Below are 25537 nucleotides of genomic sequence, written 5' to 3'. Positions count from 1 at the left end.
CTCCTCCTGTTGTCTGTTTTTTTTTCTTCTTTTTTTTTTCTATTTTACCTTTTGATTAAATTTTAAAGCTTTGTCCACGTTGTTCAAAAATCTTTTCTGTTGTTCAAACTGTTCTAGTTTATATTTATTTGTAATTAATTTTTCGAAGCAATAGATTTGACAATTTTCGAACAATTGATTTGTTCAATTTAACATTCTTAATATTTATTGTACAGATTATGTTTTACGAATTAACTGATATTATTAAGGGATCAAATTATTTATTGTCATCAACAACAACAAATTTTGTGTCGTATAGATCATTTCATATATCTTTAAACTTATGTACTAATCAAGGCAGTTATATTAGTTTTTTTTATAAAATGCTTTAAAATAATTTTATGAAACAAACGCTTAAAAACACTAGAATATATGCTTCAGTATTTATTATTTAGAACTAATAAAAACAAATTTATTAATTTTAGTTGTCTTAGCTTTTAAAATTGTAACCTCTTAAACAATAATGTAAAAATTAAATTGTTCTTGCCTAGTTACAGAAGTTTCATAATGTAATTTTCATTATTTACACCCAAAAATTAGTGTGATTAAAGGAGAATTTCAGTTCATAGTGCAAACAGGTCTTCTACAGTATATTATTTTTAATCTGTTTATTAAAAATAATAAATGCATCAAAAAAGGTTTTTAACATTTATTGCAACTGATGACACTAGATTCAGTTCCAGTAAAGCCTCTCTTCCTGTTCTGGAATTTTTATATTAAAAAATATAGGGGATGCAAGATAAGAAAAGTTTCCAGTTTTATGTAAATAGTTGATTAATTATTTTTCTTTATTATTTATTGTTAAAAACATGCTGTTTAAGATGTATTTCTCTTTTTTAGGGCTAATCCTCGAAGATTTAATTTTGATAATATAGGAAATGCAATGCTGGCATTATTTGAAGTTCTTTCATTTAAAGGATGGTTAGATATTCGAGATGTCTTATTGCAACGACTTGGAACAGTAAATTAAAATTTCTTATATATTTTCGAATTTTCTGTTGCATTTTATTTTGCACATTTATATTTTTGATGTATTTGTTTAATAGGCACATGCTATCTACATACACATTTTTGTATTTCTTGGTTGTATGATCGGTCTAACACTGTTTGTGGGAGTGGTGATTGCAAATTACAGTGAGAACAAGGTAAAATAATCCATTTACATTTCTTTCAAAAATTTTTACTTTCGTTTTTATGATGTCAAAGGCTTTAACTATTATTTTTCTGCTTATTATTATTAATTTTGAAGTTAACTGATGTTAGCAATAATACTGTTGTGGGTCTTAGGAATTAAGTCATAACTTAAGACAAGCATTACATAAATTTTAATAAAAAAAGAAAACAATTTCAGTCAAAAATCGATTCACCATTCACGTTTTAGCTTTTCTTGCAAAGGACAGTTCAAACATTTGACCGTTAAGGAATGCAAGGTCTGTAAAACAGAAAAAATTGTGTTTTTTTTTATGGAGTAATTTGTATGTCAATAAAATCTGGGTTTGTTACCACATAGTTTTTGTAAAACTCATGCTTTTAAAATATGCAGCTTACAACTAATAGCCTTAAAAATTATTCTACATTTTTGAGTAAAAATGCTACTTCCATCTCCTTCTATGTCTAAACATTGTAATGACATTTTTTAAAAATATTTTATAACCTTCGTTGAACAGCCGGCTCAATTTTAGAGTTTCTGAGGACCAATGTTCAATTCTGTAGCCTTGTAATTTTGAACCCAATCCAGAGACTAGGGAACTCTTAGATTAAATATAGGGAGAAATTTGCTTTCATGGAGGACTTTTTGATGATACTAACCCACATTTGCATTATATAGAATTGAAAACCACTAAAGCATCCCACGGTTAGTCTGATGACAAGGGAACTCTAACCCATGATCTGTCTACCAATGAGTTAAGTTTCAACTGAGGGTATTTTATGTCAGCCAGTCATTGCCAGGATTAGAACCTGGGCCAATGCTATTTTTCCCAGCTGGAACTCTTGTATAAACTTCAATAATTCATCATGGGAACAACAACTGAAATGGATTGTAATAAGTTGCATACCATTGTTGCATGTGAGTCAAGCATTTCTGTTTGGCTATTTGGGTACTGAAGAAGATCCTTGTTTATCAAGTTGAAACTGTAGTATATGTCTATTTCTGTGCCTTTTTTGTACTTTAGTCACATTGTTTTGCTTCATTCATACATAGCACAAACCTCCCTTTGCTTTGAAACATTGACTGTGTTTATTGTTGTAATCAGACCCTGACATGCCATACTTTATATAAATATCATTAATATAATAATAAGTATAAATTAACGTTTAAGTATAGGAATTATTTATTATAATATTTTTATATCAATTGCAATTGTATTATAAAAATTTTCCTTTTTACTGCTTTAGGGTACTGCGTTACTCACTGTTGATCAGAGACGATGGTGTGACTTGAAAAAGAGATTAAAAATAGCTCAACCTCTTCATCTGCCACCAAGACCTGACAGATATAAATTCAGAGCTTTTATATATGATATTACCCAAAATATTTATTTTAAGCGTTTCATTGCTGTTTTAGTACTTACAAATAGCAGTCTTCTGTGTGTTAGTGTAAGTTATAGTGTTTTTAAACATTTTTTTTTTAAATGTGTTTCTTGTGTTTTTAAATAGAACATGAACAATATCATTTTCTTTTTTCAGTGGGAAGCGGATGAACATCATACGATACCTCTAGCCACTGTTTCTGCTGCATTTACTTTGCTTTTTACAATAGAAGTTGGAAAAGTTTTCTAAATCTCTTTTATTTATTTAATATTAATTTTTTAAACCAATGATTTTGCAATTCTGATGAATGAGTTTGCATATCGTTCAATCGTTTAAGTTTACGTATCGTTGATTTATCGTTTTAATTTACTTCTTTTAAAAAATAGTAAATGAGTTTGCGTTTTCTGTTTCTCTCTTCAACTTTAAATAAGGAGAAAGGAAAGTAGTATTCTCGCTCAATCATTTTTTTAAAATTAATAGGAAATATTTAAGTAAAATCTTTTAATTATGGTTAAATACAAAAAAAAAGTTGAATAAAAAAACAACCAATAATTACTAATTACATGATTTAAATATTAAAAAATCTTATAAATAGTAAGGAAAAAGAGTAATTATTAAAAAGATTGTTGCTCATTATAAGGGTTGCATATTCCCAGATTTTAATTTTATTAAATTCTTAAATTAAAATTTTAATTCTTTAAGCCTTCCCTTTATAAAAATAACCTGTATCTTCATTTTTCATGCAAGCTTATTTATGCAGAAATATCAAATTTTAAAAATAGTTTTCCTTTCTTTAATTGATAATTTATTTGCAGCATGGTTTGCCATAAATATGTAAATGTCCATTTAATTTTATATCTCAATGCAATTTAAAATAATTTTAATCCATCTTCTTTAGGCTTTATTTTTATTCTTCAATAAATAGTCAAATAATAGAATTCTCCCTGTGGGTAGTGGCAACTGTTTTACTCATTTTGTTTGAAACCTTAAGCTAAAAGGTAAAACGATAAAGAACTTAAGTTCTTTTCTTTTGGCCCTCCTTTAAAAACCAAAATCAGTTTTTTTATATCCTTTCTGTATTGGGTTGGTAACTAAGTTCATTTTTCAAAATTTTTTTAGTTCATCTTTTTGCGTGTCATTTAATGTTTTTTTAGTTGCTAGGATATACCATGAAATACATTATAAAGCCCTACTTTGAGATCTATTTAAATTCTGTTTTGATTCTTTCTTTTTAATGAAAACTGATGCTTTTATTTATTTTAAAATCAAGGCATAGATGACTTTAAGTGGGTAATTTCCATCATACCAACAGCTCTTTAGACTTTGATAATTGCACTGAAATGATAAGGAAATATATTGCAAAATAAATGTAAAATAATTACTAAAACGAAATATTCCAACTTAAAAATAACGTTGTTAGCAGAGTTTAGCAAAATAAATCTGTAACATAACTGTTATCCTATTATCTACGTAAATGTGCCAATAAGAGGCATATTTTTAACAAATATGTTTCTACAAATCATTTTGACCTTTTGAAGAATATTGATAATTTTAAATGTTATAATAGATTTTCCTTGGCTATGTTAAAAGGATTGAAAATTGATATTTTCCTTAGGTAATTATGAAAGCAATAGCATTTACGCCGAGGGGCTACTGGCAGAGCAGGAGAAATAGATATGACCTTTTCGTGACAGTAGTTGGCGTGATTTGGGTTGCTACTCATTTCATGCTAATGGTAAAAAAAAAAATTCATTATTTTTATTTAAATTGGTAAATGTTTCAAGTTTGTTTATGTTGTTTCAGTGCATTATATGTTTTTATTTAATACTTATACCTAGTATCTGATTTCCGTTTGAGCTTTTTTTTTAGCAATGGTTGAAATTACTTTTAATTTGTATAAAAATTAAAATAATCATAAACAACCACAAAATTTTTTTAAAAAATCAAATTTTTAATATTTTTTTCTTATGTTTTTTTTTCTAGGTAAAAGCAACAACTTTAATTTTTAAAAAAAAAACTCATAAGGATGAAACAATTATCTTAATATTGAGACGCAATTTTTGATTTAAAAATTGGTAGAAAAATTAGACATATATTTTATTATCTTTCAGCTTTGCAAAACTGAAATTTTTTTTATTGAATTTGCTATAGCTTTATAAGACAAAAGCTTGAAATTCTCTTAATTTGACAAATTATGTAAATAAAAAATGCAAATTTACTGTAAAAGCAACTTGCACAAGACTTTCTACTGAAATTTGAAAAATATAATATTACATATTTATTGTTTTATTTCAGAATAATACGAGCAATTCAATTGGTTATACAGTTGTCATCCTGCGATTTTTTACAATTACTGGAAAGCATGTAAGTTTCAGTTCGTCTTAATAAAAAAAAATTTTTTAAGTATTTCAGTATTTTTTTTGTTGACTAATAAAAGCTTAATTCATTATAGTTATATTATAAAAGATGCATGTTGAAATTCACTAATGCTTTGCAGAATTTTATAAAGCATATTTTTCATACTTTTTTTATTATTCTGTACTAATTTGGGTCAAAATAAGTTAAAACTATTGTATTTAGCATTTTAATAGTTTATAGTTATGAAATACAGCATGAACAGCTTTTTCTTCTTTTAAAGGTAAAATTTTTCAAACTCTGCTCACTTCCAAACAATAATTTTTCAAATTTGCACTTAATTGCAGCTATTGAGATCTAAGAGAAACAGTTATCCATCATTGAAAATTCTTTAATTTACAAAATCAACTGAAAAAGTTTTGAATATAAAAGGGAAAAAAAAGGTTTTTTCAAACTACTTTTTTTATATTTTAGTACAAATATAATTTCGATAATACAGTTGTCCCCACTTGCTTGCATATTAATAATCAAATAACCCGCTTATAGGAATAAAATTTTTTAGAAAAACTCATTTTAAATTTCCTCATTTAAATGGATATTTTTTGCTTAGTTGCATAAAAAAGAGGTACTGAAATGAAAAAATCTGTTTATTTTTAAGAAATGCTTCACCTGCTAAAATGAAATTTTCTCTTCAGAAGATAAGAGTTCAATAGGTGGTCATTTTCGATAAAGGCTTCCTGTTCATTTGTTGCTCTGAGCAGGTATTAGGAGTATAGTTTAAGAATTAGTCAAATCTTGCTGACAGTTATACATTGGAGTGAATAAAGGGGGTTTTACCCATAGAGTTGAAATAGTAGGTAGAGGAACCAAGTTCGCTTTATTCCTTCCGAAAAGACACGCCACAGATAGCAAGCAAAGAGTTACAATCACGTGATGGAAAGAGTGCAATACTTGGCGCAGTATCACAAATGTTGGCGCACTAAGTTTTTAAACAGCTTTATTTCGATATTACCGATGCGCAAATAATCGGAGCATTTGAAAGAGAGAAAAAAAATATTTTCGTTAATCACATTTCTTTAATATTATTAAATGGGTTTTTAAAACATGAGGAGTTTTTTTTTTCTTAACAAATAATTTTTTATTAAAGTACTGCCTTTATTAAAAAAATTTCAGTAGTTCTCGTCTTTACCCTTAACACTATTCCTTAAAATTTATTCATTATATAAAAATAAAAAACGATATTCTGCATCACTTATATTTATTACTATATTCAGAAGAAAATTTTTTTAAATGTTTTTATTGCAAAGACCTATTTTTTGAAAAAAAATTATCAATATATATTGTAATAACTATTATTACATTTAACTATTGTTATTTTTTTTTTAAAATAATAATAACTTCGATACAAAAATCAGGATTTTTTATAAATCTACCAGGGCTTAAAATGTGAATTTGAAAATGTTGCTTTTCTTTTTTAATGAAACATAAGTTCGTTTAAAAAATAAATTTAGTCTTTACGTTTTAAAAGTTTTATTACTGTTAAATAAAACAAATTGTAAAATTAAACAGATTATCTGAAAAAAGTTCGATGCTTAGAAATAACGTTAATGTTGCAACACTTTTATAATTTTTATTTATGTTCACCAAGAGACTGCTCGAGAGGTAATATTAAATTTCGGGAAAAATAGCTTCGAGGAAAATAAAACCCGTTTTTAGTAGAATAGATTAGTTAGAAAACATATTTTTGATTAAATTTAATTACGTTTAGAATTTTATTTATATATTGAATGCATTAAATTATTTATACAATAAAGATTATTTACATTATTAATTTAGAATTTTGACTTCTTTTTTTCCCGACACTTAAAATAAATATTTTCAAAAATAAATTGCTGTTGCATTTTAACTTAATACTCAACAATTTGTCTGAATATGAAATAAAATATTTATTCTAATATAAAAGTTTTCAGCTCCGAATAGAGAAAAATATAAGATTAAAAGCATTAAACTAATCAAAGAAAATAAAAGAGTTTAATTAGAAATTTTACTTTGTATTTCATGTACAATCTAATTCCATAAATTACTAGGAAGTTTGAATTGTACACACAAAGAGACTAGTAGAAAAGCTTTCGAAATTTAAATAAAAGAGAAAGCAATTAGAATTTTTACTTTGTACTAAATGTAGATTGAAACTAATGACGAACTTATAATTAAAATATCTTACTTTTATTTGTGATAGAAATTGCAATTTATGCAACTTTTTATGAGGTAAATTTATGCAACTATTATAGGTCAATGTATATTTAATAATTTTTATACAGAAAACCAGTAACTTAAAAAGTAACTGTTAAAAATATTTTATTTTACAAATAAAAAAACCATAATCATTTTATGGACATTAAGAAAATTACAATGCCCCTCCATAAGAAATTTTTTAAATAGTAAGCGCATTTAAAACTATATCTTTTAGCCAGCTGCAAATTAAATATTTACAATCTATACAAAGGTAAAAACAGTTGAAATTTTACAAGAAAGGTTCACGATGTTAAATCTTTGCACCACAGCCAGCTGTTAGCCTTGGCCGTCTGAGCAGTTTATTCCATACCAATGCATCACATGCGCTAATTTACTGCACTAATTTACTCCTATACAACTTAGCCACTTCTATGTTATGTTTTCTAAATTTGTTGCACTAAATCAAACTAATTCTACGCTTTAATATACTAGTAAAATAAAGTATTTCCAATATAGCAACTATTTTTAAATAAAAAGAAGATAAAAAAGTACTTAATGATTATATTAAATATACTTTAATTTATTTTCTAAATAGTACATAATTTGTATTCATTTTATGTATAGTAACAGAATTATACAATTTTATTAAAAATTAACACTAAAACTACTATACACTATTTTATATTTAAATACTAAAAATATTTTATAGAATTTAATTATTCATCAAACATAAAAGAATATACAAATAATTTGTTTTTTAAGCATTCCTATGTAATTTAAAAAACACAACTTCTTATGTACCATATTTTTTATTTAAATATAAATATTTAAAGGAAACATTTTAGAACAAGATAAATATTGGGTTTCAGTAATCAAGAGGTAAATCGACATTTAAAGAGAACTAAAGCAAAACCGAAAGTTTACTCAACTGTTCCTTGGCGCTAAAGTATCTCGCCAAGCAAGCCAACAAAGCTTTGCAGCTATTTCAGCTAAAAATAGAGTATATATTGAAATATACTTAAACATTATAAGTTTAAAGTTTAAGAAACAATAAAAACTTATGTTAAATGCAAAAAAAGTGAGCAAAAACGAGCGTAATTGATTATTAAAGCAAATAAAACATGATTATCAGAGCATGACTGAGTATCGGAAAAATTTTAAAATCAATTTTAAAATAGAAAAAGTGAAAAAAAATGTCGCCCTTTCTTGTAAAAAGTTATCGGACAGTCCCTAGAAAACTTCTCCGTGCAGCAAAATGCTCAGGACTTTTGTACCATTCTTATTTCTGAATTAAAAAGACAGACAGTTAATTGCATCAGACGATCGCAATGCTAAACGAATGGACGGGAATCGAAGCGGTCTCAGTGAACGGCAAGTTTGGGCTACAGTCACGTGACTTTATCTTGTCCACGGGTCGGGGGTTATTCTACTCTCTCTACCCAGTATTTCAGCTCTATGGTTTTACCCCTCTTTACTTACTTCACTCACACATCATTTAGAATGCAAAAAGGTATGGACTGATTTTTTTTTCAGAGAAGACTTATGGTCACCCCCTCCTGGTGCCCTGGTGTGCTATTAGCTTTGATAAGAAAAAGTTTCAAAAACCTAACACACCTAGTGTACAGTGTGCCTTTCTCTAAGGTAGAATAATCATTGCTTACTCCTGTGAATACAAGATGAGCATGAAAAAGAATGATTTGTAATAATTGAAAAAGAAAAAAAAAGTAGAAGTTGTGGGAGAAATGAGTTTCAAAATTCCCAAATTAAGATAAAAAAAATTCCCAAATTAAAATATTAAATTAAAATGATTATTATTATAATTTTAATTATAATAATAATTAAAATAATTTAATTTGGAATTTCTCAACTTTAGGTAATAAAAGCAAAGTAAATAAAAAATAATTCTGAAAGTATCTGAAAAGAATACGCAAGTCATGAAAGTCTTAGTAATAAAAGAAAGGGAAAATCGAATTTTGATAAATTGAGAAAAGGTTAAAAAAACAGTCTTCAAATATAGATTTTTTTCAAAACAAATAAATATTATAGTACCTGTATTATTTTTTCATTAGCATAGATTTATTTTTATACAACTTTAAATGACATTTATATTTTATAATACTAATACAGTTTAAATTATAATTGTTTATTGATCATAAAAATGAGTATATTTACAAAACAAAACACTGTACTACGCATTAGATCCCATTAATTGAATAGTGTTGGCTGGAACCAATGGTATTCCTTTGAGCGGGGTTGACTGTGTAACAGATTTTTTAGCAACTGTTAGACTGTTTTTTCATAATTAATATATATATACAGTCAGACCTCGATATAAGGTCATCCGCATATAAGGTCACTTTTTCAAAGTCCCGGCTCACTGAATAGGAATTCTTTGTTTCAAAATATCGGATATATGGTCAAGTTTTAAAAATCGTTATCGCTTATAAGGTCATTTTTATCTGAAGCGAGGAAAGCTCTTTTCTAACAAGAGCCTATTTAACTTCCTTACAAGGCAATTACCCCTTTCGAGTTCTAGGAAAATGTTGCAGCCAACGAACAAGCTACAATTTCTGAAATTGTTTCACAAGTTGTGGACAGTGAGGACAATGACAGTGATCCTGACACTGTAGCTGTAACCCATGTGGAAACCTCCAATGGAATAAATGTGATGCGAAATTTTTTTACAAATCATGAGGGAGCTGAGTAACATTTTGAGAAGTTACAAAATCTAGAAAACATTGTTCAAAAAATGAAACCAAAAACAAGACAGACCTGCATAAATGATTATTTTAAATAAGGTAAGTTGTAATGTATGTATGTGGACTTTGAGGAAATTTGTAAACAGCTTTATTGTAAACTAATTTTCTTTTTAATCTAACATTCTTTAATTCTTTACTAATTCTGTTAAAATTTATTGACCTAAACATTTAATTTACGGCTGATCGTTTTCGTTTGTATTAACACTCTTAAAAAGTCTTAATGTGTACTATTTACGTGCTTAGTTACAAACTGCTAATGAATCGGTTAAAAGGTCACCCCGCTTCTAAGGTCACTTTTGCGACATCCCTTAGTGTGACCTTTTATCGAGGTCTGACTGTATGTATGTATATATATATATATATATATATATATATATATATATATATATATATATATATATATATATATATATATATATATATATATATATATATATATATATATATATATATATATATATATATCCTAGTCAAACTTTTTGATGGTTTTCCTTTGATGGTAATTATCAATAATTCCAGCATGAACCATTATATTTTTTGAGAGTAACCAACATATATATATATATATATTGCTTGTAATTAGAGTGTCAGAAAGAAATATGTATAACAGACAGGGACACTCCCATCTGCACCAAAGGGTTACCTTTATTTTTTGTTCTGATATACTTCTTTTAAATGACGTAATACATTTTTCTTAAATTGCTATTTACAATTAGGTCTAATTTTATATTAGGCCCATTATATGGGTAGGTGTTATGTTAATATTAATTTAAATGTTTACTTCTTATTTACATTAGGTATTTAAAACTTTAGCTATTGTTTTTCTACATTAATTTAAATTTTTATAGTTTGCTAGTAGTTAGGCTATGTTTCCAGCAGTTTTTAACTTTAAAAGTTAGTCCATATTTTTTAACATTCTTAATAACTTCATTACTGTTTTTTTATATATATATGAATAACTGGCATTCAAAATTTGATAATGAAGTGGGTAAACAAGGAATAACTTGATTATTTATGTTCAATTTTTTGTTACAGGCCACTCTGAAGATGCTAATGCTCACCGTTGTGGTATCTGTGTATAAAAGTTTCTTCATTATCATGGGAATGTTTCTATTAATTTTATTTTACGCATTGACGGGAGTTCTACTGTTTGGTACTGTTAAATTTGGAGAAAATATTGGAAGGTTTGTAACGAAAGATGTATTTGATTTGAATTAATGTCATTATTACTATTTGAAAAAGCATCAATTTTAAATTGATTTGCATGTAATTATTATGCATTAAAAAAATTATATGTGATATATTTATAACAAGTGCTCAGTTTCTTGTTCTCTTAATATGAAATTTAGTAACTTCCTTCTTTTGATCTGAAGTAAAATCATGCATACTCTAGTGATGTAGTTAAGGGGGAGGTTAATGGGGTTTGAACCCCCGTAATCAAATGAGTAAGAAAATTAACAGTTTTAATTACATGGAAAAAAATCTTAAAAAAAGAAGTTTTTCCCTTTTGTAGGAAAAAAATATATTAATTTGACAAAAACTTGCTATCAGAGTAAATTACACTTATTCTATTATTCTGAAAATATTGAGTGAAATATCAATATTTATATCTTTAGATGCATAGATATTACACCATTAAAACCGTTTTAAGGATTACAAAAATAAAATACTAGCAAGGTTTGAAACTTTTACTCCCTTAAATACTACCATGCACTGCCTTAAAATAATATTTGATTTGATGTGCAAAAATAGTAATGTTCCAATACAGTCCGCGGCCAAATTATTAGACACACTATAAGATTCTATATAAATTCTTAATTATCAAGTAGTACTATACAGCGCTATTGTTTTTACCCGGCTGAAACCGGTTTGCACTTGTTTATGTTCATGTATCAATTGGTTAACATTGTAATGCAATAAACGTTAAAAATAAATAAAAATAGGAAATATATAAAAAATCCCCTGAATAAAAACCCATCACATGCATGTTTAATATAAAAGTATTGCATATAAATTCGTGCAAATTATGTAATTATTAAAAAAATTTAAAGCGTCTAATAATTTGATCTAATTATTATAGAATAGAATAGTATAGTATGTTATAGTAATATAATAACTGATATAATAAATATTGTATATTTTCATAATATATCATCTCATTTATCCAATCATCGAATTTATATTACATATTGTCTAATTTAAAATACACGAAAGTAAAGAAGTGCAAACCGGTTTCACTCGCGTAAAAACAATAATGCTGTATAGTAATATCTGATAATTAAGATTTTACATTGAATCTTATAGTGCATCTAATAATTTAGCCAGGGCCTATATATATATATATATATATATATATATATATATATATATATATATATATATATATATATATATATATATATATATATATATATATTTAAAAATCTTTAACACTAATGCTACAATAATTAAACATTGCTGAATTAATTATACAATGTAAGATTAGATAAAAAATAATATTTTTTTGTAGGCAAGCAAATTTTCAAACTGTTCCTAGTGGAATAGCTATGTTGTTTCGAATTGTAACTGGTGAAGATTGGAATAAGATTATGCATGATTGCATGGTAAGTTCTTTTTAATATATTTTAAAAACATATGCCATTTTAAAAAATCTAGAATTTTTAATTTTTATTTCAAAAAAAGTTATTCCTATTTTTTGAGCTCTTATTACCTCATACATGTTTACAAATATGTAAAGTGTACAAAAACATTGTTTATATTTAAATATAGCAAACGCTAAGATTTGTGACTATGTCTTTTTTTTCTTTAGTTAAGTCCTCCATATTGTACTCTTGGTGAAAATTACTGGGAAACTGACTGTGGAAACTTCACTGGAAGCCTCATTTATTTTTGTTCATTTTATGTAATAATAACATATATCGTTCTAAATCTTTTAGTTGGTAAGTTTAAATTTGAAACAAATAAGATGTTGTCCTGAAATATTTTGATTTTATATTCATCTGGAAAATAAATATCAGTTTTTCATATTAACGAGTTAATTCAACTTAATTTAGTTTCTAACAAAGATATGTTTAAAATTACCTATTTTAACGTGTTTTTTTTTAAATAAAATTTTATAGCCCTAATTCTATTTGAGATAGAAGCAATTTTTAAGTGGTTTCAAAAGATGAAAAATTACTTATTTTATTTTATATCTATTAATTTATGATTTTGATGATTATTTTATCAAGATAATAGGGTATTAATTCTGCAGTTATTCATAATTTCTTTCTTAGTTCCAGAAAAATATAGTGTAAAACTTATAATCGGAATCTAACTTTGCACCTAATACTGAAATCGTTAGATTATTTTAACAGTCATTATTAATATTTTATGTAGGAACAATTAGTTCCTGTTTACAGTATTTGACATGATATTTAACTTTAACAAAACACAACTGTAATTTTTGTTTGCAATCCCTACCAAAAAGTCATGAACTAAAGTTTGATGACCTTAGGAGTCATTGCAGAAAAACGTTTACTAAACACGTTGACTGTGAGCCGCTTACAAGTGGTCATCTGTATCTATGACTGAAAAGAGGTAATTGATAATGTCAAATATTCTTATTTTGGCAACCATTTTTAAAATTAACATTAAGTTTCTTTCAATAGACGTGTTATTGTCGTTGAAAATATGATATTTTCTGAATAAAATAGTAGAATGATAATATGCATCTTGCTACCACTTGGTCTGTTTTATCGACGCAAACTGTCAGGATTTGTTTCCTCTTGCAGGATTGGCAGTGAAAGTGTTAATGAAGCAAGTCCAATAAAAGAATGATACAAATTCTATAACTGCCATTTTATCTCAACAAAACGTTTGAATTTTGGAACTTACGAATGTTTCCAATTTTATTTAATTAACAGTATTAAATTAAAAGTTATATTCAAATTGATTTAAAAATTACATTAAGTTATTCACTAAATTACTCTTCCAGAATTTTTTTATTTTTAGAATTATTTCTTAGTTTGAGTACATAATTTTAATTCAAATATCATTAATTTGCGATTTGTTTTCTTTCAGCTATTATTATGGAGAATTTTTCATTATTTTATTCAAATGAAGAAGATGCTCTTCTTAGCTATGCCGATATCCGCAATTTTCAAAACACTTGGAATATGGTTGATACTCAACAAAGAGTAAGTTTATTTAAGACGTACTTATGTTTTGGAAGATTTTTTTATGTATTTTTGTTGTGATGATATCAAATAGCATAGTGCTGTGTGTTAAAAATAAGTTCCTACCATAGCTTTTAAGAAGTCTACTTAGATGCTTGGCTATGTTTCTATATTTGTGCTTTGCAAATTTACATCAATAATTGTTCTCAGATTTGTATCATTAAACTGTAATATTGTAATTAAGTTTTGACATTTAATAATGATATGAGCAATTTTCGATAGATGTATTTTTTATTAATGTGTATGCTACAGATAAAGAAGACAAACTTAGGTATAACCACCCGAGGTTGGGATTACCAAAGTCTGGATTTTTAACGCTTTTATGTTTAACCAGCTTAAACTAAACCTAACCAATCCTAGTTGGTTAAAACAGAGGGGCAACTATTATGATTTATCTGTAATTATATGATTTTGTAGTTAAAAGTACAATAATTAGGTTCAATACTAAAAATTAAGTTATTATAGAAATTTTGCTATGGTCGTTTTTTTTTTTTAACTGCCTTGAGTTATAAAATCTTGTTGCAAGAAGTTACACTTAAGTTAAAGAAACACTAAAAAAGTTAACTTATTTATTTAATAATAAATGCATGCATAATAATTGTTAGTTTTAGGCATTGTTAATTCCGCTTACTGATAACTAGTTCAGAAAATTAGCAAATTTGCTAAACCAAAAAATTTCATATGAGATTTCACAAAACTACGATCGACTTCTGGTAATCAAAGCTTTATAAATGTTTTTGTAATACAAAATGTGGAACCAAAAATTTTATGTAACTCTAAATGACATTCTAATTCATCCTACAATAACAAATAAATATTAAAAATATCTTAAATTAATTTAATTTCAATTAATGGTAATTAAGTTAATGTTCTTATTTGCGGTTTGATTTTATTACATAATTATGAAATAGTTTATCAACACGCGTTGCATAACTCTGAGCTCCAGCCGATTATGATGGGTTGGCTTCAGTATTAGCCTGTTAAAAAGCATTAAAAACTCTTTAGGCTTTAATCTCAAAATCTTGGTAATCTCACAAACTAAATTTACCAATCATTATTGCTTTAACTGTAACATAATCGTAATCATCATCATAATTATATTATTGCAAAATTTTGAAATTATTATTCTTATGCCTTTCAAAAAATTTATTTTATCTCTTTGTTCCTAAATTTCAACTCATATTTTTTTTTTAAAAAAACTATTAGCTTATGCATACTATCATAGATACTTAAGGTTAAACAAATCTGAAGTTTGAGCTATGGATTACATGTAACGTGTCATTTGAAATACACAAGATGAAATTATAGTTCCTTGTTTATGATCGAACAAAAACTAATTTGGTTTTAACTATATTTTGTTTTTTTAATTTTTGCAAAGGCTATGCTATAAATTTTCTCTTTTTTATTTAGGGTCTTATTCCAGTTAAAAGAGTAAAATTTCTGCTTCAATTGCTCAAGGTAAACCTTAAGGTAGATTGCACTTGGTAAAATAATCGATGTAGGTGTGGTAGAACTATAAGATTAAAATGTATTATTTATAACTTTGTAGGGAAGACTGGAAGTTGAGCCTGACAGAGATCGCCTTCTCTTCAAACACATGTGTTATGAAATGGAAAGAATTCATAATGGAGATGATGTCACTTTTCATGATGTCTTAAAGTAATAACTCCTATGCTATCCAGACATTGTTTATTTCCAGTGTTTTCACTACTGCGCGAGAATCTCACATATTTTTTTCTTTTCTCGCAATAAAAAATTATTAACGCGAGAAGTTCGCGCACTCTATTAATCAATTTCAAAATGTGCGAATTTTGGAAAAAATTTCGTCTTTTGCCATTTTGAATAAAATCCATTTCACTTTTCTTCCTTCCTTAATCTTTCATTATTTTGAACATCGGTCCTTGTTATCTAGCTTCCCTATTTACCAGTATTGTTCAGAACCGGTGCGAACAGCAGAACACGCCCTCCCCCGAACCCCTTTCAGAACACATTTCTCTGCAACCATGCGTTCACCGTAGGTAAGGTTTCTTCATGTAAGACGTTTACATTTTTCGTGCATGATTGTAAGATGGGCAAATACCTTGCTAAGGCGACATCTTCTACTCCGTAACGGACAAATTAAAATGAAAGAAATGTCGGTAGAAACGGTCAAAACGAAACAAATACAGATATTTTTCAGCCAAATAAATATAACAGCTGATAAAAAAGTAGATATAGAACATTTTCCATATGATGATGCAGCAAAAATATTCAATTAGAAGATGTGAAAAATGTATTATAATTAAAGAAATAATTTTTTTCCAAGACTATTTGTGTTTTTAATTTTTAGAAATCTCGCTTAACTTTTTGAAATCTCACCCTGTTTCTGAGAAAGGGTGAGAAATTCTCTCCCATTTTTTTTTCTGTTATGAAAACACTGATTTCTATGTTTGTGTTACCGTGAAAGACCGAAATCGGTGATTGTCGACTTCCACCTATAATTGTCTGCAAATTCAGAATTGTCAACAATCACCTGTAAATGTCAGCAAAAGTAGTCACTTTGGAGATTGTTCATGTTATATCTGATTTGATATTAATTTATTTAAATATTTATTTGATATTTCAATGTCTGATTAGGACAGATTATGAAACACATCAGTGTTGGGAATGCTCTACAGGTGTAAGAGTATCCTCATGCTTTTTGAGATTAAAAATCTTTTTTGGTATTCCCTACATTGATGTTTTTTCAAGTGTCATTGGTCCAGTATTCCTTTCACTAATGTGTTTTCAAAGTTGATTGAGAAATCAGCTACAGCTTGGTTTTCTCAACACTGATGTTTTTCCTAATCTATCCTTAATTGAATATCGAATAAAATAAATAAATATCAAATTGGACATAATAAATATTTCAATCATTCACCTGAACAACTATGTGATTGTCGACATTCTTCAGATTTTGGTAACATGCATATTGTTTTTCAATGTCCTTAAGTAATACACAATTTTGTATTCTGAGAAAAAGTACTTTATATGTTATATTAATGATGTGAGATATTTTTCTATGTATATTTATTTATTGATTATATTCTTAATGATTAAATTAATTTGTTTTTAATGTTTATTTATCTTTTAAATCAATGATATCCAAAAATTAATTTTCTTATTTATTTGTAGACTGTATTTTAAATTAATAAAATGACTCGATTTCCATTTTTATTTGCGCTGGAAAGTTAGCATGTCTCTTATTTGGCTTTTGTAACTGAGAAACAGAAGAGAATAAAAACTGCATTGATTTCACAATTGGAACCCTTAGCACTTCATAATTTCAGATTAGTTTGGATCCTTTAAAACTTCAATGGAATGTTAAGTTCTCTTTGATTTGTTCGTAAATGTTGACTTATTTCACTTTAAAGTAATATAAATGTAATAACAAAGGTTGTGCAAGGATTATCTTGACTGGAAGGTTAAAATCTGTGACAAAAAGGAAGGACAAACTTTTTTGCTCTTTTTTCAACAACAACAAAAAATAAATTGTAATTTTTTTTTCTACAGTAAAGGTTTTTAATTTTATAGGATAAGACAGTCTTCATGCTTGCAATCCCTCTGTTGGACGACGCTTTTTTTCTAATATAGTTGGATATAAAAACCTTTCATAATATCAGGTTGAGTAAAAAGTTTTCCGCCAAAAAAAAACAATCCTGTAAAATGATAAATAGATAGAAAATTAGCAAAGTTAATGAGGATAGTAATCTCCATTCAAATCAACAATAGTCTGTCAACATTTTGGCAACTTTTCAATCCCTTCTGCGAAGAACTGGGGGGTGCGCGAGTCCAGAAAGCGATCAACCTCATTTATGACCTCGTCATTTGAACGAAAGATTGTGCCATCAAGATGCAGCTGCAGATGTGAAAACAGATAGTAATCCGAAGGTTCCATGGCTGGACTGTATGGTGGATGTTGCATCAAATCCCACTCCAGTGTGTAGAGGGTCCAGCCGGTCATTGCACTGACATGTGGCCGGGCGTTATCTTGATGAAAGAGAACCACCTTCCTTCTGAACTCGTTTTTTCGTTTTTCGCGAATGGCATCGCTAACATTGATTAGCATATTGCTGTATATTGTACTGTTGATAGCCTTCCCGCTTTTCAGGTTCTCCTTGTAGATAATTCCACGACAATCCCACCAGATACAGCGAAGGACCTTCTTGTTAGTTAGCGTTCGTCTTGCAAACGAACCTGCTGATTCCCCGGGTGCTGACCACCCTCCTTTACGTCTAGTATTGTTGTAGTATACCCATTTTTCATCACAGGTCACAATTCTGCCCAGAATGTTCTCTTTCCTTTGATCTCTGAGCAGAACCAAACAGGCCGCTTTTCTTTTGCTCTTGTCTTCAGCAGTCAATTCGTGAGGCACCCAGCGGTTAAATTTAAATGTTAAATTTATACATTTGAGGGCATTTACTATTGTTTTTTGGCAAACGTCAAGCTCAAACGCAGTGGTTCGTGTTGAAACATTTCTGTCTTGATCAATAATTTGCTTTAATTGGTCACAATCAATCTCAATAGGGCGGCCAGAACGTGGTTCATCTTCAATGCTGAAATTTCCACTATTAAACTTTTGAAACCAAACTTTTACTGTATCATGAGAAACAGTATTGAAACCTAAACTTTCACACATTTTCTTGTGGCATTCAGTTACACTGAGTTTATTTCGGAACTCATAGTACATAATCGTTCTGATCTGCTTACGTGATAGCTCCATTTCAGACACTTTTCTGGAGCACAAGATGATAAAGTTTTGACAAACAAATTACACAGTTGTGTAGTTCCAACTTTCAGCTTTAAAATGCAAAAGCCCATTTCAGAAAAGGTTAACTACCGCGGGAATGGCTGCTGCTGGTACGGAGGTATCTCCCCTTGGCGGAAAACTTTTTACTCAACCCAATATGTGTAAAATCACATAAATACTCAATTTTCAAGTAGTTACTCAAATGTTCTAAATCAAGTTACATGAAAGTGTTAAATTAATCCTAACTAGCATTCCTTAATTATTTCAAGCACAAAACAATAAGCTGAATGATTCGATTTGTTTAATTTTTAGTTGAGTGTATTCAATAAATGTTTGCTATTGCCTTTTTAGCATGCTGTCCTATCGATCAGTAGATATCAGAAAAGCATTGCAGCTTGAAGAACTTTTAGCAAGGGAAGAACTTGAATACCTTATTGAGGAAGAAGTAGCCAAGCAAACAATACGCCAGTGGTTAGATAAGTGTCTCCGTCGAATCAAGGCTGTAAGCTTATTTCAATTTTTTTCTTGTTTTTATACTTTGTGTATATACATTTTAGATTAGGAAGAATATAAAATACATTAATTTATCAATGCTTTCTATAATAAGGCATTAATTTATTATTTAAATCGATGGTATAATCTTCAATTGTTTTCATTGCTTTGTATTGTTACCAAATTTTAATTAACATTCAATATATATATTTAAAAATAATAATAATTTGAAATTTAAAATTAATTACAACATAGTAAGGATACACTTTAATTATTGTCTTTTAGTGGTTTTAATTGAAATAAAAATATAATTAAGTATTTAATAGACATAATTTTTACAAAAAAAAGGGGGATGATACCAAGAAAAACATTTTACCACAATCCTTCGTTCTTGAAAGATTCTTGATCTTGGTGCTCTGAAATAATTTTTTATTTGTTTCTTCACTTAAAAATCTGGCAAAGAAATAAGGAGGATGCTGGGAAGTTGCAGCATGCTTGTCAAAATTTTAGAAAAGAGGATTGGATGGACTTTTGTGTCATTTCCAAATAGGCCAATTTTTGCAGGCCTTTTCAGGTTCCCTACACTCACATCAGTTCACCAAGGAGGGAGAGCTTCTCTTCCAAGATGGGATGTCACAAATTATTGCACATGCTGCTCCAGTGGTGAAAACTTGCCAAGAGATGGGAGCCCATGTGCTATCCCCAAACTGTGCGAATGAAATAATTTCAAAATTTTTCTTATTGAAAAATAAAAGAGCATAAATTAGGATTTTATATTATAGTAAATAATATTAAATCCCCAAAAATATAATAAATTCTAAACACACAGTGATAGCACAAGCCTATATCCAAAAATTTAGAAGAACTGAAAAGAACTCATATTCATTCATCAAGTGGCACTAAAAAGGTATGCCAGAATGAGGTAAACCTGCCTTGGTGGTAATCTAGCAAAGTAAAATCGATATAACGAAATCAATAGAGATTGTGCACCGAAAAAAATCTGGATTTTCGCTAACCTTGATCTGGAAATCCAAGGTCCAGAAGTTTCAAAATATCATCGATCACATTTAGGTACAAAAATTCTTGTATGTTTTATTTAAAAATATTAGAACTAGAATTTATACATGGCATCTCTTTCATTTGTAAATATTTTTTGGTGGAATAATAAATGTGATTAGAGGTAAAAATAGACTTATACATAATTATTCATTTAAATTATGCTACATATAATTTATTTAGAATTTCATGTTTTCAAAATATCAGTGATTTAAATTTATAAAGACATTAATTTTTTGAAATGGGTCATTAATGATTTTACTCAAGAAATTTTCAGGATTTTTGAGTTGGGCTCACTATCACCCCTGAATCAATCAATCGCGATTTAAAATGCAAACACGGTGAAAAATAATAACACTGAGAAGACTAAGTTAATATGTATATGAAAGTTAATTTTTCGACTGAAAAATATGATACTAAGCTAATAAAGCTATGCTATTGTATTTTTGACACATTTATCAATATCACTTATTGAAAGAAAAAAAAAATTTCTTCAATTTAAGTACCATTATTGCTATGAGAGTCATGAAGGAAATCATGTATAATAATGCCAATGCAATATATCTATGATTTGAAATAAAATAGTTTCAACATATTATCTGGTATTAACAATTTCCAACTTCTTTTAAATATAGCAAAAGCAACAAAACAGTTTAATCAATAGTTTGAGGGCTACAACTGAAGCATTGCTTGCGGGCACAGAAATTCTTCCTAACAAGCCTGTTGCCTCAGAAACTAAAGACGAAAGCAAAGAAGAAGCATCGGCTGCTTCTACGAGGCATCGTAAAAAGGGCCAGCTGCCCGGAAGATCGGACAGCATTTCCTCCCAGGTGAGACAGGAATATTTAATTTGAACAATTCATTTAAAATGTAACAAATAATTGTTTGGAAAAGTTTTAAGAGTGTTTCAAAGAAAAGAAAAAATTAATTAGTTAAACCATGTAGTCTCAGAAAACATCAGAATGCTTTTATCAATTTCATCACAACATTTAGCCTTTTTTTTTTCTTTGTGCTTTGACAGACAGCTTCTACATGATTGCCATTGTTATTTAGGCACTTACTGAGATGTAAATTCTTTAAAGAAGGGACATCAATGTTGGCCTTACATACTTCAGTTTTTAAAGCTTCTTACCTTGGTGGCACAATAGCTCAGAATGACCTTTCTCCTGAATTCAAAGTTTTAAGTAACCCTATTTTTGGTTTTCCAGCTACTGATTTTCAATGTTCTTAAATCATCTTCAAGTCAGTCCATACTATTATAAATAAAATTATGGTAGAAATAGAATTTGTATTATAAGTTTAATATATTTTGAAGGATTATTTCATGATTTGTTAAATTATCAAAAATAAAGTTATTTTACAGGAACTTAAAAGTTTTGAATGACTAGCAGATCAAGGGACATTTCTTCATATAGCTTATGAACATTATTGACTATTGTTTCTGTCATTTTTTTGGATTTACAAGTAATTTTAAACTAAAATGTAAAAATAAAGTTACTGGTACTTTTAATTTCAGAGTGGGAGAAAATTTTTGGCCCCTTCCCTTTCTGATGGAGCTGCACGGGCTGAAAAGGATAGGTTTCCAACAAAAAAATGGAATGCAAGGCAACCAGGTAATGATCAAACAATCACAATATTATTTTGTTTTATTATTACAATTTTATCATGTTTGAAACAAAAATAAGTCAAAAGATTTACATTTTTTAAAATTTCAATACGAGAAATTGTTAATTTTTGAAACCTAAAATTTGTGATTATGTATTTAAATAATTTATCTAGGGGCGGATTGAGCGTACGCGGGGCCCTAGGCCATTCAAATTTTGGGGGCCCTTAGATTACATTTTTATCTCGTATGTTTTTCATTTATTCAAATATAAAAGTATTTATACATCTTTTCATTCAGGACAGCATATTTGAAATAAAAGTAAATAATAAATTAAATTTTACTTCATTTTGTTAAATTAGAACTAAAAAAATTATTTTATTTTATTAATATATATTTGAAATCGATTTTTTTTAAAAAAATCATTGTTTTTCTTAATTTTTTAAAATTTATTTTCAAAAAAGATTTTTTAAGGGGGCCCCAGGCCATGTCCCAGTCTGGCCTAATGGATAAGCTGGCCTTGAATTTATCAGATGAGATGATTTAATTATTCTAAAGGGAAAATTTCCCTTTCATTATCAGCGCAAAAAAAAAAGTTGCCAAATTCAACTGGGCATCACCACCTGAAAAACTAAAAAAAAATCATCATAAAAATCATGGCCACTACATATTTTTTTTTTTTTCAAAAATATTTGCGTGTACACAAACCCCTTAGGCACTTTTGCAAGTGTACTTGATGCGAACAGATACTAATACAGAAATATCCTCATCAAGGGCGCCGGCAGCGGGGTGCAAGGGGGTGCACTTGCACTCCCCTGGCTTTTTTTTTAAAAACAATTAAAGAGATGCAGAAAAATTTTGTTATAAATTTTTTTTATTAAACTTATTTTTGTGGAAAAGCAAATAATTAAGTAATTATTGATACATAACAATCAAAAAATTATTTAATCAAACAAGAATTGTAATCGTCTCGTTTGCTGTCCAAATCTGTTTATAACTTTTTCAATGAATTCTGAGTCATCTTTGATTCTTTTCTTATGTACACTGAGCATTCACAAACTTGGCAGATATCTAAGCTATATTTTTAAATTTCATTTAATAAAATGTAAATAATATTATATTTTCTATTAGTTATTCAGTTTAACAAAGGTGTATAACACAAACTGACTTCTCGCAGCTGTAAAACTTCATCAACCAGGGGTGATTGTGCTCCGGAAAAAATCCGGATTTCCGGAATTTTCGCTAACAGTGATCTGGAAGTTTCCGGAGATCGAAGGTCCAGACGTTTCAAAATATCATTTATCACAGAAGTTTCTGGAAATCAAATTTTCGAATGTGGAACTTAAAAACACGGTTTATTTTATTTGTTTGTAAGCGAGAGCCAAAAAGATACTTTATAAGCTTATATTCATGATTAATATTCATTTTTTATCAGTAAATAGTTGTTATAATCATAAACTCAAGAAAGAAAGACATGTTTGTAAATTTTAATTACTTCTCCAGGTCATCATAGGTATGTGTAAATGGTATAGGTATGTGTAAAATTTTAAATATATTTTAAGTAAACTAAGAAATATAGGAAAAAAACCTTGTTTAAATTTTTTTCAATTTAAACTGTTTTTTTTTTTAACTCAAGAAATTTTCCAGAATTTTGACTTGGGCTCACAATCACCCCTGATCAACACAATAAATACCAATGTTAAGCGTGCACAAACACGTTAGTATACGAAACTACTGTTTGTAGTTATTTGTGTTTCAAAGTCAGTAGCTATGCCAGCGCGATCGCCTCTGGGCGAAATTTGCAAGTACAAGAAATTCGTACATTTTTTTTAAATATCTTGCTAACAATGAAGAAATGTATTTTGAAAAAATGAACAGATGAAAGTATATGTAATAACAAAACAAAATGTAATAGCAGAATATTTAAATTTTTTTTCGGGGGAGGGGAGGGTAGTTTGTTAGAGGGTTGCACCCCCTTTATATTATTCTGCCGGCGGCCTTGATCCTCATTCATTGTATCTTTGTGTTGATTTTATTCTTCTTTGTGTTTAGTGAATTTAAGCTTTTAGTTTACAGATTGCTTTTAGAATGGCTATTAATTATTCAACTTAAGACTGCCAACATGGAGAAATGGTTACAGAATATGAAATATAAAAAAGCTGTAGTTTCTTTTTTAAAAAAATTATATGCTTATTGTTTTCTGCTTTCTATGAAAATTGCACAAAATTTAATTTCTGTTTAAAAATAATGTTTACAAGACTACATTTTATACTGCAGGATCCAAAAATCTTCCAGACTTGAGTGAAAGCAGTGAACTGTCTTCCCCTACTCCCGAAGAAGATGAAGGGGGTGCCCAACCCATAACTCAAAAAATGATCACTGTAGTCGTAGATGTCCAGTCATGGTGGACTTCACAGCTCGGCTACAATAGTGGTTCCGATTCTGAAGACTAAGTGTTATGAATTTTGGTGTTCTCCCATAATATGTGAAATTTTGGGTGTAATAAAAATTGTATGTTGTGTATATTGAATGTTTTTTTGAGATACACTGATTTGTTTGTCTTCATAACATTCTAAAATAATTTGATTTCTTAATGGTACTTGAAAAACTATCCCTGCAAATATGCTTATAATAAATTTTCTAATTATAATCTAAGTTTAAATTGGGAAAAAATTAGTCTTCTGCCATTTTGAATAAAATCCGTTTCACTTTCTTCCTTGATTTTTCATTATTTTCAACATGGATCCCTGTTATCTAGCTTCCCTATTTACCAGTATTGTTCAGAACCGGTGCCAACAGCAGAACACCCCCCCCCCCCCCCCGAATGACAGAACACCTTTCAGAACACATTTTTCTGCAACCACGTGTTCATGGAAGGTAAGATTTCTTCATGTAAGACGTTTAAATTTTTTTCAATGCTACAAATTTACTTAGAGATTCCGAATTGTTCAGCATCTGTTGCAAGGTTATTTAGCACTCAAAACCGAATTAGGACAAAATATCTTATACAAATAACTGATAAATATTTGAGCAACCTAATGAGAATAGCTGATGAAAAAGTAGATATAGAACGTTTTCCATGTGATGATGCAGCAAAAATATTCAATGCTCTAAAAATTAGATGTTAAAAATGTATTATAATTAAAGAAATATTTTTTTCCAAGTCTATTCGCGTTATTTTAATTTTTAGAAATCTCACTTAACTTTTTGAGATCTCACCCTGTTTTTGAGAAAGGGTGAGAAATTCTCTCTCAGTTTTTTTCTGTAATGAAAACACTGAATATAAAAAACATTTATTTTGCTACTATAAATGAGTTCTATTATCTGTATATGCTGGGATAAAGAATGAAAAGAAATAAAAAAAATTCAAAATAAAAAATTATATTTTTAAAAACCACGTTTTTGTAGTGGAGAATAACAATTTTAAAAAAATTGAAAAGCGAAAAACGTGGGGCGCATGAAATACATAACAGTAATGTTA

The 25537-nt window shown here is 28.2% G+C and overlaps 1 protein-coding gene across 2 annotated transcripts in view; it reads left to right on the top strand.

The window, feature by feature from the left end:
• Positions 1-24579, top strand: part of na (sodium leak channel non-selective protein na) — a 65245-nt gene extending 40666 nt beyond the window's left edge. Inside the window, exons 26-41 of one of the 2 annotated variants that reach the window (XM_043044762.3) lie at positions 880-1000; positions 1086-1184; positions 2437-2637; positions 2728-2802; positions 4187-4306; positions 4867-4935; positions 10956-11104; positions 12430-12523; positions 12730-12859; positions 13983-14098; positions 15548-15595; positions 15687-15796; positions 19257-19407; positions 21089-21283; positions 21970-22066; positions 24334-24579. In XM_043044762.3, the coding sequence (XP_042900696.2) occupies positions 880-1000; positions 1086-1184; positions 2437-2637; positions 2728-2802; positions 4187-4306; positions 4867-4935; positions 10956-11104; positions 12430-12523; positions 12730-12859; positions 13983-14098; positions 15548-15595; positions 15687-15796; positions 19257-19407; positions 21089-21283; positions 21970-22066; positions 24334-24509 (1951 nt within the window). In that variant the 3' untranslated portion in view covers positions 24510-24579. Of the gene's footprint in view, positions 1-879; positions 1001-1085; positions 1185-2436; positions 2638-2727; positions 2803-4186; positions 4307-4866; positions 4936-10955; positions 11105-12429; positions 12524-12729; positions 12860-13982; positions 14099-15547; positions 15608-15686; positions 15797-19256; positions 19408-21088; positions 21284-21969; positions 22067-24333 lie in introns of both variants that reach the window. The other variant, XM_043044761.3, reaches the window with a different exon arrangement.
• The last annotated feature ends 958 nt before the right edge of the window (positions 24580-25537 follow it).

This window comes from Parasteatoda tepidariorum, chromosome 2, assembly GCF_982258835.1.
Source record: "Parasteatoda tepidariorum strain Cologne lab strain chromosome 2, Ptep-v5.0, whole genome shotgun sequence".
NCBI lineage: Eukaryota > Metazoa > Arthropoda > Arachnida > Araneae > Theridiidae > Parasteatoda > Parasteatoda tepidariorum.
The sequence above is the reverse complement of the archived record's forward strand: the minus strand, read 5'-3'. Positions and strand labels throughout refer to the sequence as shown.